Source organism: Haliotis asinina, chromosome 2 (genome assembly GCF_037392515.1).
Source record: "Haliotis asinina isolate JCU_RB_2024 chromosome 2, JCU_Hal_asi_v2, whole genome shotgun sequence".
NCBI lineage: Eukaryota > Metazoa > Mollusca > Gastropoda > Lepetellida > Haliotidae > Haliotis > Haliotis asinina.
The window spans coordinates 64702353-64721057 of record NC_090281.1 but is presented as its reverse complement, the minus strand read 5'-3'; the positions used below and the strand labels follow the sequence as shown (position 1 = coordinate 64721057).

Below are 18705 nucleotides of genomic sequence, written 5' to 3'. Positions count from 1 at the left end.
GTAAACATTGCTGGAGACCGTGAGTTGGGAATATTGCCTCATTTAATAGTACACCTGTTACGTAATGTCATGTCTCACATTCTAACATGTTGTCTCACACTTTAACAGCTTTGGTAAAAAACCAGAGTTCAGGTATTGTGATGACAAATCAAGAAACACAGTATCTGGAAATATCTGGATTTGTGCACATGCTATGGCTGTAACATACAAAGGGACATAACTCTGCACAAAACTCCAATTTCCAGAGATGTCAACTCCAAAGAGTTGAAAGTAATAGTTTCATCAATCAAAATATTACTTTGACCATAAAATTAGTAGTCAACTAAATACTTAAAATCATGATGGATTCTGACTTCACATTCCTTCAACAACAGATTTACAATTTGTTAATTGAAATGACTAAAGCTGAAATATGTCATCAGATCTAATGAATGGAAGGTAAGTGAAGTTCGAAATTGTATTCAATCAACAAAAATGTATGTTTTTGGTTACATATCCAAGTTTTTATGAATTTTCTTCAAATTTTGTAGAATTCTAGTACGACCATATCGTTTTGGTTTGAGGATAAGATTTGTGGCAGCTAGGATAAAATCACAAAGGTTGGTATCTCTACATTTCCTATGATGGCCAGGCAACCCATTATCAACTGAACTTACATTCGACTTGATCAGATAAATACAATACATTTCTGCCTTCAATGTTGTAAAATAGAATGATTTCTTCCACTTCAATACCTTCCATGCAACCTCCTAAGAACATGTGCTTAGGTCTTTAAGCAGAGTGAGACAGAATTAGCTGTATGATCTGATTCAAATTACACTGATGAATCCTGGGAAAAATCAATCTTTCCACTTGGACATATTGAGAAGGATTAATATCGCCTGGTCATGGTTTTCTATGGCGTATCTACTAGCATCTAGACATGAACTTCCAGAGTGACTGAATCAGTTTAGTTTTATACTGCTCTTCAAAGAAAAATCCAGCAATATCACAGTGAGGGACACCAAGAATGGACTTCACACATTGAACCCATGTGGGGAATTGAGTCTTCAGCATGACAAGCAACACTTTAACCACTAGGCTACTCCACTTTATCATACAAGATTATGGCCTTCTAAAAATGTTCATTATATTATTAGCTTTAATGACGAAACCTGTGTTATGCCAACAATATCTTATTCTCATTCATGTCTGCAATCTTTTGCGTATTTTTTCCATTCAAATTTCAGGCTAGTGAATTATTTTGTGGGTTAGTGACTTTCAAGCATAGCCAGAAGAATTTAGAAACTATTTCGCCCACTTAGACCATCCCACTGCCCATATGGAGACACAATTCCAACTGGGGTAATAAAGCCATGGTTGATATCAAAATAACATTTTCTTCTTCTTGGGCCCTGGTGACATGCTTCACCACTTAACCCAGTGCCTCTCGTCTCCAGCAGCAGAGTGCTGAGGGTCTTATTATAAACTGAGGTCATACTTAACTAACTTGGAAAAGTCTTACATATTCTGTTGTGTTGGGGCGCTTGATCACATAATCAGTCTATCAATTGATCTTTGATACTTTGGAGATTATTGCTGGTCTCAGGAGACTAATCAATGTTTATGAAAAATGAAAAATCAAACTATCTTTTGGGGGTATGTTTCTAATTGTGATGCTTGTTAAGTCAAGACAAAAACAATCCATCCAGGTCCGGGGTAGAATAGACCCATGCTTGTCATACAAGGCTACTATGCCTGCTGTAAGAGGTGATTAACGGGATCTGGTGATCAGGCTTGCTGATTTGGTTGATACACATCATTAGTACCCAACTGTGCAGATTGATGCTCATTCTGTTGATCACTGGATTTTCTGGTACAGGCTCAATTATTGCTCAGCCGGAGTAAATTTAAGCTCAATATTATTCATTACACTACAATACTAAGTCTAACAAAGCCCAGTAGAAGGTTGCATCAGCTAACATTTAGAATAGACCAATCAGAACAAAGTACACCAAATTCCGAAAGTTCACATTCACACCCACTATTTGAACTTTTACACTTGCATTTGAACAATTCTTTGCAAATTTCCATACAAACAATTCAGGTGATGCACCCGAGGATGTCATTATTCACAAACTAGAGTAATCAGGTGATGAACATAGCATCTTTGTCAATATTCCAAGATGTCATCTACAAGCTAACAGTGCCCATGTCACAAGAAACCCCAAAGCATATATTTCATGTCAAATATCTCTGTTTTATGCAGAATTTCATGTGTTAAGAGATTAGTGTTAGCAAGCGAGGAAGAGAAAATCCCAAACCACTTCACACAGAAACTCAAACTGAATTCTAAAAGAATTCAAGTCATAGATGATTTTGAGAGTGAACTGTCATCTGATTAAGTGTGCTGCAAGTACAGTCAAACCCTGGTGATTGGTTAAATCTGTTCAGATGTTTTACTGAGTGTGCTGCAAGTCCAGTCAAACCTTACTGTTTAGATAAATCTGTTCAACTGTCTCAGTAAGTGTGCTGAAAGTCCAGTCAAACCTTCCTCTTTGGATAAATCTGTTCAGCTGTTTCACTAAGTGCGCTGAAAGTCCAGTCAAACCCCACTGTTTGGATAAATCTGTTCAGCTGTCTCACTAACAGCGCTGAAAGTCCAGTCAAACCTTACTGTTTGGATAAATCTGTTTAGCTGTCTCAGTAAGTGCGCTACAAGTCCAGTCAAACCTTACTGTTTGGATAAATCTGTTCAACTGTCTCACTAAGTGCGTTGCAAGTCCAGTCAAATCCTATTGTTTGGATAAATCTGTTCAGCTGTCTCAGTAAGTGCGCTGCAAGTCCAGTCAAACCCAGGTGACTGGATAAATCTGTTCGGCTGTCTCACACTTGATTGGACAGTCATATGTTGCTCAAAGGTTAACTGACAGAACATTCTACTGGGGTCGTTAGGCTTACTAATAGCAGTGGAAAGAATAATACTCATTTTCATCAGACAGATTATTGTCCACATTACTTGTGTCGTGGAGTCACGATTACAATATGTTACTGAGTGATTACTGATCTCTGATTATCAATCTGCATATTAAGAACGCTGACCAGCACTAATCTTCGGGCAGACTTTGTGGTCAGCATTTATATATATATGTTTCAAGTGTTCTTAACTTACCAATACCATCATTCTGTACATACAAACAAGTTTCCGTGTCAATACTTTTGACCAACGTCCCTTTTAAGACTTTGTTGATCTTTGCAGTGGTAAGTTCAGCAGCTCCTTGGCTAAGTCCCGGACATCGGAAATATCGCAATACCTCCGGCATCTTGGACACCTGCCAATAAAAAACTGAGTCATTCATGGTTTGCCCTGACGCAGAAAACCTGTGTATTATCTCACAAATTATCTCCAATACACAGTGAATTTAGAAGCTTTCATCATTGTTGACACAATGTTACTGGGCCCTTTGTGCAGATAATCTGAACTTTGGACTATGTGTGATGACTGCATGACAGAGGATGTTTTGTTCGTAACTGCTCAATGCAGATTAAATACCTGACCTGCAATAACTTGTTTTTTGTTATTATTAAACAATCACATTTGATGTCTTGATGAATGTTCCAAACAGTAGAGACTCCTCAAAACATGTCCATGACTCCCTCTCAATCACATGACAACAGGGAGTGATGATGACTGCTAAATTTTTATGGCCAGGACAAACACTGTTATTAAATGTATCAAACATCACATAGTTGATAAATGTACTTTACCAACAGAACAGACATTATTAAATATACCCAGTATCAGAGACAACTGAAAACCACACTTGAGCAACAAAACAGGCAGTTATTAAAGATACATTAGAGATTGCCAAATACATTTCATCATCCAAACAGACAGAGATATGTGAACAACAGTTATTAAATATACCAGTACAAAAGGCAGTCATTAAATCTACCAAACATAAGAGATAGCTAAGAAACGAAAACTATAAGACTTTATGGATGGCAACTTCAATATTTATTATGATGCAACGTTTTGGTATAGCTTTTTATACAGTTGTCAAGCAAGACAAATAAAGAAGTTGTTATCCATAAAGTATCATGTTTTTCTTATTATTCATCAAGTTGTAAAATGCCAATCAAATAGATCATCAAAGATAGCTGTTAAACACATCAGACCAGCACAACAGTTATTACATGTACAAAACATCAGTCTCAGACAGCTGATAAACATACATGTCCAGGACAACAATTATTAAACATGCATGTGCAGGACAACAGTTATTAAAAATATCAAACATTACGGACACCTGATAAACATTCACAACCACAGACTACACATAAAATGGTGCTACAAAATTGAACCTGGGAAACATTAAAACCTGGGAACATTACAAAGCTACACAACTTTTCACTAGCCTCAAACTATCTCTTAATAACATTGCTTCCAGACATGTCTGATAACAAATTACACATGCTGCAGCATCCCTCTTGAACCATCAGAGCTTCTACATTATTCCTCTTGCACTATCACAGATTCTTCATCAACCTTCCTTGAACTACATAGAAGATATATTTGCCATTTTCTGAAATTGCTAGATGGACAAGATACAAATATAACCATTGAAAAATTACATTTGTGACAAACTGAGTGAATTCAGACGGACCAACAAGTTACTCTAAATATTTCCGTGTTCGTGGATACATTTATATCATGATCATCAACCAAGAGTCACAATGGTAGACAAGACATCTGACCCTGCTTTGTTCAGATATCATTTCAAGAGCATCTCTCAATGAGCTGGAACATGACATGCATATCATGTGTTTTTCATTTTCTCTGCATGGCCACACGCACTTGGTTGTAGGAATTCTTCGTTTCTCGGCATTTGATTTGTGTATTGTTAGCTCTGCGTGTTGGTAGTGTCAAAGTCTCGACGTAGCTTATTCTCGAATGAACAGAACAGAAACAGTTTTTTAATTATTTGGCAAAAACAGAGTAACACACTTTCAGAGATCTTTCCAAACAGGCTGATCAGACAACTAGTTTGTTTAATACACCTTGGATGTTCACCACTAACACACTGATATCTGTATTTAGCCCATGCTCGTGTGTAAAATAACTGTCAACAACACGAAATTGACATTGAAAATGGCTTGTTGTGTTTGTCCTCGCGTGACTTTCGCCATCAAAATTTGCAGTATTTTTGCAGCAATGATTCATCTTTGCATCATTCATTGAATGCATTCATGTTTCTTAAAATCAAAATATGGCATTTCATCACCTGTTTACTTTCAGAACGATGTCAATTTCCCGTGTGATAATGACAACATCATTCGTGAACCACGTGTTTCCAGTTCGCAATCTCCCGCCGATTACGGCGTCAAATAATAAACGACGGTTAGCTCCCTTGTATTAGCTTCCGTTAGAAGTATTCGGGTTACGGCAGCGGCGCCTGATCATATATTGTGTCTGGACATGTCCATTGTGTCTATACGGGGTTGACCTGGACTGTGATGTACTAGAAGCCATATTTATGTAGATGGATATTCGAGACAGATTGTTTGAAAAGTGTTACACCATACTTGTTGACATAAACTGTGCATTTACGGCCTCATTTTTTCATAAGAGTAATAAACAGAAACGCTGGGTGATTTTGATAAATGTTACACCATAGTTGCTGAAAAAAACTATGCATTAACGGTCAATAAACATTAATTGTTTGATCGGTGTTCAACATCATTCGTGTACCACGTGCTGCCAGTATATTATATTATTCATGTAACTCTTTTAAAAAGCATTCATAATATGCAAATAATCTGTATTACAGTGTTGTCTATACTTTTGATCTTTTCAGTTTGCTAATGGAACGTTTATCGAAAATAGTACTATATAATATCACATGAAGGATATAACATCGAATTTGACAAAAAATATGCATTTATGGTATATGTTAAATCATTTTAAGTAAACTGGGGCATTTTGACTAACCCCAAGGGCAACCTGACTGAGGTGTTTTGATCAAATTTGGTTTGGCATTTTGTAGCTGGCGCGATTTGACAGACACCCATTTATGTAGCCTTTCTGGTTATAATTTAATTGTCTCCAATTAATTCATTTATTTAATGACAAATGAGTTCATTTTTGTCGGACATGTAAACTTGCGGTAGTAACAACAATTGCACGTCCGAGATTTGGTGACCAGAGCCATTTAGAGCGTGACAGCGGTCGGAGGTATTTTTCAAAAAAGATTGTGACTGACAGTGCTCGAGGCCGGATGCACACAGTAATCGTGTGGACAGTCATCATTTCTATGTAGCCCATTTCATTCATTTGAATGACACTTTGATTATAGGACACTTGCTGATTCACAGACTGTTCGACTTATGGGATCGGGTGGTTCTGATCGCTGACTTAGTTGACACATATCATCGTAGTCCAGCGGCGTAGATAGGTGCCCATGCTGTTGATCACTGGACTGACTGGTCCATAATCGATTATTTACAGACCATCGCCATACAACTGGAGAATTGCTGAGTGTGACGTAAAGCTAAACTCACTCACTCACTCACTCAAAACATTAAACACCGGTGATAACACAGTTGAGCAATATGTTCACCCGTGAACCAAGCATAGCCACCTAACATGGCAAGCATGAGTGAGTGAGTGAGTTAATTTTACACCACACTCAGCAATATTCCAGCTATATGGCGGCAGTTTGTAAATAATCGAGTCTGGACAAGACATTCCAGTGATCAACAGCATGGACATCGATCTGCGCAATTGGGAATCGATGACATGTGTCAACCAAGTCAGCAAGCCTGACCACCCGATCCCATTAGTCGCCTGTTACGACAAGCATAGTCTCCTTTTATGGCAAGCATGAGTTGCTGAAGGCCTATTCTACCATGGACCTTGACGGGCGGCAAGCATGAGCTTGTGAAGACTTTAATCCTTTGAAACAGCATCACTATCGCAACATACCATAACAAAGGTCTATTTCATGGGATCCGGAATACCCCATCTTCACTTGGATAACAATAATGTGCTAATTTATAATGCGAAAATCACCCCCAAGAGTAGTACGCATTTTTACCGTTGTTTCAGGGTCATGGCATTGACTTAAAATTAATTAAAATATCTACTGTAAGGGGTGTATTATTCTCAGTAGTGGCGTGCACGTTTGCTTACATATTCTACATTTCAAAACCCAACTCAGCTGAATGTAGATTACAGTTCAGGGATGATTACGTCACGTGTTCCACACGCATTAAGGGTATATTTAAACAAGGCGCCATACAGGGACATTTTTCGATAGGATTTGTAGATTTCGGACAGAGGTCTGTGGTAGGTGGTACATTATCATTTTATATGCATGCATGCATATATTTCGTGACTGGGTGTGCCCCCACAGAAAATCTTGTACGAAGAAAGATACTGCACAAATGGCAGAGTTATCACGCACGTCTTCACCGAAAAAAATGCATATTTCAGACTGTTAACTGGAACAGATTTATAGTCCTGCCATGAAATGCTGACCCTTGTTATTGAAATTGCTGGTATTGCTTAAATTGAAGCAAAGCCAATGTCACTGACGAGTGTAATTGTCTTTGAAGAGTTTTGTAAATGGAGGTAGGTTGTGGGACTCACGCTTTCATTGAAATAAGTCCTGTATTCTAGGTCTAGAATCTGATCTGGCCAGACAAATCTGATGACGTCACAAAGGGTCAATAAAAGGGATGATAGTTTTAATACCGGCACTGTTGGTAAAGTATGACACTGATTATGCGGTTAGGTACTTTCTGATAAGAGATGAACAGTAGTTTGTGGGTAAGAAGTAAGAATACGAAGCTTGGCTTTTCTTGCCCAGTACTCTTGCTATAACGTTCGCCGCCACTCGCACGTTAATATATATACATGTAGTCTGTTCTGAAGAGGTCACTGGTGGACCAACTCTCTCAAGCGCTGTATTTTACTTTGCACTGTAGAGTCACTAAGGCGTGACAGAATTCAGTGAACAAAGGTCACGAGGGTTATGTTTGTTGATCTATTAGTACAATACCCGTGCTGATAGTGTTTCACACACAAAGCTACATTTACTAGGCCTTGTCAGGGGACTGTCTATAGAAGACACGCCGTCTCCCTCTTACACGTCAAATTCCTATACGTTCATTCAAACGGCCATGATGTAAGTTATGTGTATGTAGAGTTAGATATTTATTCTAGTCTCGCCCCTACACAACACATAGTGAAAATACATAAAAGTGTTGTATTAGCCAGCCCAAATGGGTTATGGGAGATAGTTCCTTAATTTCCACTTAAAACAAACAAAACTACAACAGTCAGCTCATATCCACACTTGTTACAACGATATATGCAACCAAAGACACACACATCCCCCTCTCACACACACGTGACACAACGAAGTTAATGGCCACACGGGATCATTCCCACGCCCCCCCCCCCAACCCCCCACCCCCCCACACACACACACATCCCCCTCTCACACACACGTGACACAACGAAGTTAATGGCCACACAGGATCATTCCCACGCCCCCCCCCACCCCCCCACCCCCCCCCCCCCCCCCCCACACACACACACACAAATTCCCTCCCTTAACCTCCACCCCCACCCCACCCCACTTACAAACACATCCTGGTACTCTCTACTTCACTCGGATATTATGCTCAATTCTTCATCCCACTCAGACGATCAGACGTTTTATCTCAGTGCGCACACGCACACACTAACTGCTAAATGCTAACATGTACGTAATATCTACCTGCAATGCAGTAACGCGTAACTTGTGGGTAATGCCCCGGTACCCCTTTAGAGTTCACCAAAGGACGACTACCTATTCATTGTAAGCTTCTTTTCACATGTAACCAACCATGCATAGCCTACGGTAAACCTGAAATACCCCACTCCCTTCAGTGCTCAACACAGAGGACAGTTGTACACAGGTTTACAGCGGCCACAGGTACGGGGTAAGTAATAGATAATAACATGTTGACAGTAGTTATATGTCTCTGGTTCATACAGTATACGATAGTCAAAACATATGAAGCAAATGTTTACGTTTAACATTCAGTAGTTCGGAACCTCTGCCTTCTGGATATTTGTTAGCTTCTTTTTAACGATGTACGTGACGGTCTGATGTAGTCTGACATAGCATTTGTTTATCACAAGGGTCTGGACTTCAACTACTGTCAGATCCGGCTTTTCTCGATCTAGGCGTTGTTTATCATACAGTGAACTACGCATCTGTCAAACACGCTCATTACGACTTCACGGCTGTTTTTCTGTCTCGACCTCTTTCTGAATACTGCTGTGTATAATATTGTGGATCTTACAGTAACCTAACCTCCACATCAAAGAGTGTTCCAAACGCTTGCAGAGTTCCACGGGTCATTTACCAAAGACACTTAAAATAAACTAGACATGGAAAGTATATCGTGAAATGTTTCTAGTGGTATGTACCTGACAATTATTCTTGGTAAATGGATTGGTGACGAACCATGTCCTTCCAACTGATGATGAAGTTGTCGATAGCAATCTGTTTGTAGTCGACAATATGACTATGTTCGCCTTTGTAGTATGTCCATAGGTGTTCTCTGTGGTTTGGCAATCGTTCTGACAACACTTCCAGTGGATAGAAGGTGCTCTCCGTGTCTTGATACAAAATCTGCTGCCCCTAAATACCAAGTACATGCCTTCTCTACCATTTGGAATGAAATGTAAGTCAACCAGTGCGTTTGCCATGGTGAATGAATGTACTAGACCAAATTGCAACATTATATATATGTATGTAGTTCAATTGGAGTGATGTTGCAACAAATTAATCTCTATCTGTGTCGTGGTGAAATGCTGTCAGAGGGCTAACTGTGTGAACCAGTCCTTCAGCGTAGCGGACCATATCTCACAGTATTTGCACGGTCCAGCAAGCATAACTGTTAATACCCGTAAGCTGCTGGGTGAACGAGAAGACACGTCATTACTACCCTGGAAAACGCAAGTTGCATGTTATATAGTGCGTTCGGCTCAAATTGGACCCATGAATTGCAATCTCGAAAACTCGAAAACTCGAAAACTCGAAAACTTATAAACATGAAATACTCAGTGAAGCACCGATCATAATCAAAACATCATACCAACTCTGTGTGACGTTTTTGCAGAACTGTTGTTCAAAAACCGAAAAAGCTGTTGAACAAACTATCATTAAAATACTGACATAGTTCATTATTCGTTACGAGCGAGGAGTGCAGAGAAAGGGACATCCAGGTCTTCTAGAAGCACGCTTACAAGTGCCGGCAAAGTTATTTATTCATTAACCTGTACTATGCCGTCTCCCTCCTTTCTCCCACACCTAGGTGTCCCTTTCTGTGCACTCTTCCATGGTAATAGATGGTAAACTGTGCCAATATTTTAATGACTGATTGTTTAACAACATTTTAGAGCAAAACTTCTGCACAAACCTCACATAGATGGTATGATGTTTTGACTATCGGCGTTTCATTGAGTATCTTATGTTTATTAGCTTTTGGGCTAGATTGCAATTCATCGATCCGCTTTTGAGCCAAACAGCCTACAGTCGCATGATTTATCCCACCAGGTACCCATTTTCTGCGGAGTGGACAGAGGCGATTTCGAACAAACTCACTTGCCTAACGTGAGACCACATGTATCATCCGTGTTTCGTTGTTGGGCAGGACTAAAGTCCTAGAAACCGTTAGTGATCGAGCCACCAAACGCCGTCACGCACTCAAGAACTCTTGTAGCTTATCTTCACCTGATTTCTGACCTAAACCTTCTGCACAGGACCACACACATCTAACATCTAGAGTCTTTTTGCAAACTCATTATTCATTTAAAGGGGCACTGATGCGGAGCAATTTCCGTGGACTGGTGTAAACTTTTGTTATTGTTTTTCTCCCGTGCGTACCCGGAAGATATCCCAGAATTCATGACTGGTTCGTGACCTCTGCTGCGCATTCCGTAAGCGCAATTGATAGTTTAAATATAGACAGATCAACTTAGGTGAAGTCATTTTTACTTCATTACAAATGTATTATGAAAACAAATGAAACACTTTGAAGGTTAATTATCTGCCAGTGGTAGAAATGGTAAAAAACTATTAGGACGGAAAAATAACGAAGCCAATGTACGTCTCTATATTTTGTCTCATAACCCTAATTGGTTTATTGTCATATTTGTATGATTCTGAAAATTAATGAAAGAACACACGATCTGCTTATACTCATAGTAAATTTCTAACATAACAGCAACATTTATACATTGTATAGATTGCCAATGTGGATCCTATTTCACACACATACGCGATCTAGTGTGTGTTTTCTGTCATACAGATTCTGCTGAATGCTACAACACATAAATTAAAACAAAATGCAAATAATGAATGTAAAACAGACTAATTTTATAGCAACAATGTCAGGCTACTACCTTGTTCAGGAATGTATCCATCAATATCCACGTAAAAGAAATCGTATTCCATTCATCTGCAGCTGGTAAATAATCCTGCTCTGTGTCGCGTGTCTTACAACTGTCTCATTTGCGATAAAGTAACACATCGTTTCACGTCTTTCGTTGGTGAAAACCAGATAAACCTCTCATTGGTCTCCCAAGATTGCACACCTGGCAACTAATTGTATGATGTCCACTATTCTAAGTAATTTAGTTAACCAATAATGAGCAATCAATCAACGCAAGGGTGGTTAATTCTTTGAAGGGAGGATGTTGTTTTTGCACTCACTCTTTACGACAGGGTGTAGTCATCTACACACACTGCCTTTAAACAAATCCGCTAGAAGATAAAAGTAATTAATCAATCAGTGTGTTATCGGTTAATCCTTTGATCGATGTTTGTTTTTGTAACTCAGCTGATAAACCCTCTTGCATCACGTACATGCACATATTACATAACATACAATACATTTGCCATTACAGACCTTAATTTATAATGTTGAGTATTTACTCCAGACAGGAGAAATGCCAAATGGGAACCTTTGTTGAGTAACCGAAGTGGTGCTACTACTAATTATACCTGTTATAAATTCATGAATTGACCATCCAGAGAATGATGACAAATAACACGTGTAGGTTTACGCCATCAAACGCGAGTTACAGCAAGGAGGATGTAATCTCTGTGTCGCATGCAGCCTGAAAACACTTATGGGCCGAAACTGTTTTGAGGATACCAACGGAATTTCGTTACATAAGGAATACACACAGGCATTTGCTGTGTACTTGGGTATGTAGGTGAAATAAGGGTTTTTTTACGTAAGAAAATTTTCAGATTTCTCTACCAAAGGCAAAGTCATCGTTTTTTGTTTACGAATTCAAATAAATCAACTGTGTGTTTTTATTATCATAAATAATAAACCATTGTAGCTACCATAGCTACCAAAATTTACGTATGATATTTGCTATCACAGCTGAATCAACACTCAAAACTACCTATATATAAAGCTTTGCAATGTTTCGGACTGAAACAAATGGCTTGATACGTGCCTGTAGACATCATATTTTCATGTAACATGATTAAATATCGAGGTTAAAAACACAGAAATAGGATCAAATTGGATCAGTAACTATACCATCCAAGCATCCGAAAAGAACTACACTGCTGGGATATTTGGTTACGATCAGACAAGGAATACCATGGATATTTTTGAACAAATGGCATATGATGGGCATCCGGCCTCCTGACTGTTTAGGTGAAGAAATTCTGCTAATATGGACAGGAGTCCAGTTCCTTTGTCCGTCACGGTCGAAGGATCGGGCGCTGACCAATTTGCGGTTTGGTTTCGTATTTCGACCGTTGGCGAGAAACATTATTCGCTCCGCATCAGTGCCCCTTTAAGTACATATATTATTTAGCTTCAAATAGATATTATTGAGAGAAGCGTTAGATTTGTACGCTGTCGCTGCATCTAGGAGAAAGATACATGTCGATTTGACGGGCTCTTTACCTCTCCTCAATAGAAATATTCGGAAACGTTTAATTTGTTATTGGTGACACAGATGAATATAGATCACTGCTTATTAAATATGTTAAAAGTATAATTTTACTTCAATTCAATACAAGTACGTACATATGTAAAACGATTCAATACAAGATCAAATGCAAACATGAAATCTGGTAATCGGTTAACACGTAGTACATACATACTTGTACATAAACCAGTTGTATTAGCGTGTATTTCCCTATAAAGTGATAGCTATTTTAATAACACATGAATGACAGGCTACCCTTTCAAAGGATAAGGTACCAATGTGTTTGGCAGGGATCAGGAAAACACTCAAACACGTTAAGGATATGTGTAGTTATGTATATGTACATTTCTCTTAAACAACTCAAAACTTTATCAGTTATCTGTTTTATAGTACTGCTTGTGATACAGATAGGTCTTGACTTCAATTGATATAACATGTGGTTATAAGCATCCATCCATCCATCCATCCATCCACCCAAACACCCATACAATCTGTAGGTACATATTAACCCACAATACTACCGGTGGAATACCGTCATAATATGATTAAAAACTTTAAATGACGTAGCTCTGCATACTGTAACAGCCATCATACAATGGCACAAACAACAAACAACCCCCAAGCACACACAGTTACCACGCGCAAATGCGCACACAACAATATACGTCAAATTATGCATTTTTATGCTAAAGGGTTTGACCTAAAATCATTTGCTAAAAGAAAAACTGTTCGTCAATAGTAAACAAAGAACGTTTAATCTCAGTGACCTTTAACATACACTGTTTAACAATGATTGGCTTTATTCCTCGTTTTGGCAACATTTATGCGTATGTCATTCACATTGTACATTCACCATGACATAATTTACTCTTCCTTAGTTTGTATGCCGAAGCGGAATTCATATAAACTAATACCAATTTTCCCGCCGTAATTGGAAGTAAATATGTGTAAATAATAACACGAGACACATTCTTAAGCCCACAAAATAACACCCAACCCTTCAGAGCCGTAAAACAAGCCGAATACAAAAGAAAAGAAAAGAAAAGAAACAACAACAAAGACAAAAAGAAACAAAACAAAGTACCCCTCCACCCCCAACCCAACCAAAAAAAAAAAAAAAAACCCCAAAACAAAAACAAGCAAAAGCAAATTTCAACCAACCCACCCGGAACATTAGTGATCAAACTGAATTACTGTTCACAAGCACATTTTAACTGATGATGTTGCTGTGCGGATGCTGTAAGCAATATCTGCATCTGAAGCATCTCTTGCTTTCAGGGACAAGCTTGTTTCCATCTGGTAGATCTAGTGGATCCAGCTGTTCCACGTTGTTCCAGGCCTGGACATCTCACAATAGACGCTGTTCTTTTTTTGTTTTTGTTTGTTTGTTTGTTTGTTTGTTTGGGTTGTTTTGTTTAGGTTACCAGACTGCAGTTGACCATGGTTTTCAGTTGTAGTCTGTTCTGAGATTACATCCACAGATCTAAACACGACACCAACATATTCAAACACAATGTTTCTGCCTGCCTGTAGATTCTCCTCTTCCGGCTTCAAGGTGTTGGTACTTCCCTCTCATGGGTGTCAATCGTCCTTCCTCCTGACCAATTTCTGTGTGTGCCTGCTCCTTCTTCAACATTTTCACGACCTTGAACATGTTACGACGGTTCCAGTCAAATATCCAATGTATATACTGCGAATATACGTTATACATTATTATAATTTATACACAATTAGATAGTATTATTCGGTATCATTCCTTACTGCTAAGCTCTCCTTGGTAGATGACACGCAAAGCTGTGCCAAATGTATTAGCCTTTGATTTCAGAGAACAAAAGAATCACTGAATCTTGATGTCCTGTTCATCACCCTAATATCCTGATATCTCTGAAATGGGTAATAATGTTGTTGTGGGTGTTGGTGGTTGCTGGAAAGCCTTCTTGCATCAGTGCCAATGGAGTTTTGTATTCTTCCTGATCATGATACGAAATCTGTGTTGAGACTTGGCAACAAATCTCATAAGCATATTAACATCGGCCATTTCACTGACATTCGAATGCATGTACTGCATGTTTGCCATTGTATGTATACGTGAAACGTGTGACAAAACTCACACTATATTCTGTTATAAACATTGACATGTTCCCTGATCATTTATAATTCATAACAGAGCTTCGACCACAACTCATATATACTGTGAACCGACTACAACTAAAACTATTCACGGACAACCGTTAATTCCATGTTAACGCCTTAAAACAGCATTGACAGTGCGGGCATAGTGAGGCTAAACCTTCCATGTATGTGAGTGCAGGCTCGGAGTAAGACGCACAAAAGATTCTTGCTACATGGTTTAAACGTATTTTTATTTCAAAATGGTGCTGAAATCTGGATAGGCGAACAAGCCAAGAAGCTTATATTAACGCCGCTCCAGTACATGAAAATGTTCCAGTAGGTGGAGATATAGTTGAAGTAGTTCGACGACAAAGATCAATAGTAGGACCAAATAACATACAACTGTTGCTAGGTGTTGGTTATGCCTAGTAACCAAGTAAGCTGCTGCAGAAAATCGGGTTACATCTAGCTTCCCTTACATTGAATATATATGCATAGATCATAATCAGTGTTCCCACATCGTTTCAGACACCACAAGGAAATACAGGAAAAAAGTATGTGTACGAACAATTTTATTTGGTGAAATAACGGTATCTCCAGAAGGCATTCACGAGGTAACCAATTGTGGATTTAGTGTATCCTGATGTTAAGTATTGAGTTACTGTCACCAGTTGTGGAGATATCGTTTTAGCAACTTGATATATTTGTAAACCAACGGTGGTATTTTCTTCTGAGAATAAGCTGAAACTGAAAATAAGGGTGATATAGAGGCAGGTGGATTAGTGACAGTACCAAAGCTTTCTTCATACAAGGACTGTGTCTGAAAATGTCATACAATGTGAGAAACAGAAGAGCTGTATGGCAGAAATAACAAAACCGTATTGCGTTTTCAATAGCTAAACATGCTGTTATTTCTGTTACAGTTACAGCAGATAACCCTCTGGCAGGAAGAGATGACATGGAACACAACGATAACGATGAGGCTGAAACATGTGATGTACTTTATGTGCCTGATGATAACCGTTATGTCTTTAAACATATGGTATGCACTTTTGAAGAAAAATCCTTCCACGAAAAATTCTCCAACACATGAACGATTTGTGAGCACAAACCGTAGACATTTTCAAAATATCTACGGAGACGATCATGTTTTACGTGTGCCCGACAACAAAAGTCTGCAAACTGTTCCTGTTGGCCTTCAAAAAAATATCGTCACAGATGTATTAAGAAAATCACACCCAGTTATCACTAAGGACTTAATAAGAACGCATCCTACCAAAAGGGTGGACTTAACCATTTCACATTCTATCACGAGGCCGGTGTTAACAAAAGCACATCCTACCAACAGGACGTACTTAACAAAATTACATTCTACCAAGAGGATGGAGTTAACAAAATCACTTTATGTCAACAGGACGCAGTTAACAGAATCACACCCTGTAAACAGGACGGAGTTAACAAAAACAGTCTCTAGGATAAAAGAGGAGTTAGCAAAGAAATACATGCATGGAAACGGCTGGCTCGTTCGGCCGCATAGGTGTATCAACTGTTTCAGACACGAATTCGCGTATCTCATACAGAATGATGACATATGTAGCGAGGAAAACAAGGACGCAGTTGACCTAATTATACTCATTCTGACAAGACACACCAGCATATACAGGAGGAATGTCATACGGTCAACGTGGGCTTCAGTCTCCAGGAACAATACTGGAAATGTTCGCTACGTCTTCCTACTTGGCAAAGTTCGTCGTTATGAGTTGATGGAAAACGTAAAGCTCGAGGCATTGTATTACAAGGACATGTTGATGGAGGACTTCAGAGACTCATATTCCAACCTGACGTACAAAACAATCATGGGTTTAAAATGGGCCTCTTCATTTTGTGACAATGCCAAATTTGTTCTGAAAACAGATGATGACATGTGGGTTAATGTGCCACAAATATTACAACTGGTCAATCGGAATCAGTTATTTTTGTTGTCGGGTGTGTTAGGGAAATGTGGACTCTCTGAAGTGATAAGAGACAAGACATCAAGGGGATACATTACTTACAAAGAATATCCTTTGTCATATTACCCGCCATATTGTTCTGGAAGTGGGTACATTACAAGCATGACAGTTGCAAAACGCATATATAATATATCTCGTTATGTGCCTTTCCTGAAGTTTGAAGACGCATATTTGGGATTGTGTATTGCGGCCCTTGGAAACGTACACGTGAGAAACGAAGATAGATTTTTCTACATGGGAGACCTTAAGAAAGACCCATGTTTCTATAAATCCGAACTTGTTTTGACATGTCATTATGTGCCTGTATCATTATTCAAAACGGTAATGCAAGCCGAATGCTGATGATCAAGACATTTTAGATGTGTACAAAACATTGAATGGAACACACAAAGCTGACTGCACACATTTTAGAAGGATGATGGTGAGCAATCATTAAATAGGTTGTTACAAAAGAATAACATCTTACATAACATACATAAATCTTACATAACTTTACAGTAGGTTCAAGTCACATTGATAGCATTTCGGCCACATCGTTACCAAAATATACAGTGCAATAACAAGGATATCACATAGATTGAAACTAGCAAATAACCCTAAAATCACTTGAACTTGAAGATAATACAAAATATAAATGAGTTATGGATCGACAGTAGCTGAAGGAAGATGACCATATTAGGGACCAAGTTGATGTACCTTTCCTGCTCGAACAGACGGTCAACGCTTGTAATTGCACATTGCACAATGACAGACAAGAAACGCCCATGGCTAAGGTAACATTATGATAGCATTTCTATTGAAATGAAAAATATTAATATACCACAGTTCCCAGGGGTTAACCCCGCTTTTCATCCATGTGTATTATATCCAGTGTCCTTACACGTATTCTGTACTGTTGGTCCATATGCTGCTTACATGACTTTCGAAGTTGACTTGTACATCAACTACTGTTGTGCCAGTCGCAAGCTACACATTCATCATCAGATGATATCAATACAAAGAAGACATTGCGAGTAAGTGAATATTACTCGACGAAGCATCGGCAATTTGGCAACTGTTCAAAACATTTATAGTTTTATGAGACTGTACCAAACAGAATGAACCAGTTGTTAAACACTTCTTCAGTCTCAATAAAATATTCATTCAAAAGTGACAGAAAGAGTTGTGTTCTATGAGAGAGGCGGCTTCTTTCAGACCTTTGGGTTTGGACGTTAACCATTGATGTCAGTGCATCATGAATTCAAGCTGAATGGTACCAGCTCATAATGGGTAATCCAGTCTTTGTCTGTTAAGGCAGTTAGCCTTCGTACTTCAGTTCATCAAAGTATTGGCGATATGAATGACTGATTAGTTCCAGACTTGTTTAGTAACGCCAGTTCCAGATTGGGTAGATCTGCGGAAAGGTGTTTCGTTATTTCTGTAATCGGAAAGATTACCAGAAAGAAAAAAAATATTCTTATTTCATGTGGGAATGCATGCGAGTGATCGAGTTTAGTTCTCTGTCATGTAAACGTTAGTCCGAGCAGATACGTGTCATGTTAGACAGATGGGCGAAGTTTAGTGATATACGTTTATGATAGTATT

General features: G+C 38.7%; 2 protein-coding genes across 3 annotated transcripts in view; one reads left to right on the top strand and one right to left on the bottom strand.

Annotated features, from left to right (window-relative positions):
• Positions 1–5351, bottom strand: part of LOC137272796 (phosphoribosylformylglycinamidine synthase-like) — a 32170-nt gene extending 26819 nt beyond the window's left edge. Inside the window, exons 1-2 of the mRNA XM_067805192.1 lie at positions 5265–5351; positions 3152–3311 (exon numbers count right to left, since the gene is read on the bottom strand). Coding sequence (XP_067661293.1) covers positions 3152–3302 — 151 coding nt within the window. The 5' untranslated portion in view covers positions 3303–3311; positions 5265–5351. The remainder of the gene's footprint in view (positions 1–3151; positions 3312–5264) is intronic.
• Positions 5352–8924: 3573 nt separating this feature from the next.
• On the top strand, positions 8925–18197 carry LOC137272795 (beta-1,3-galactosyltransferase 5-like). Of its 2 annotated transcripts, none has more exons than XM_067805190.1 (2): positions 8925–8970; positions 16033–18197. In XM_067805190.1, the coding sequence occupies exon 2, from the start codon at positions 16063–16065 to the stop codon at positions 17461–17463; it is 1401 nt and encodes a 466-aa protein (XP_067661291.1). In that variant the 5' UTR covers positions 8925–8970; positions 16033–16062; the 3' UTR covers positions 17464–18197. The 2 variants fall into 2 exon arrangements, with proteins under 2 accessions (XP_067661291.1, XP_067661292.1); XM_067805191.1 differs by lacking the exon at positions 8925–8970 and adding an exon at positions 9638–9720 and having other exon boundaries at positions 16033–17544.
• The last annotated feature ends 508 nt before the right edge of the window (positions 18198–18705 follow it).

Bases quoted from the DNA above. Each gene is read 5' to 3' on its own strand.
- LOC137272795 (XM_067805190.1), top strand. From the start codon at position 16,063: ATGACATGGAACACAACGATAACGATGAGGCTGAAACATGTGATGTAC.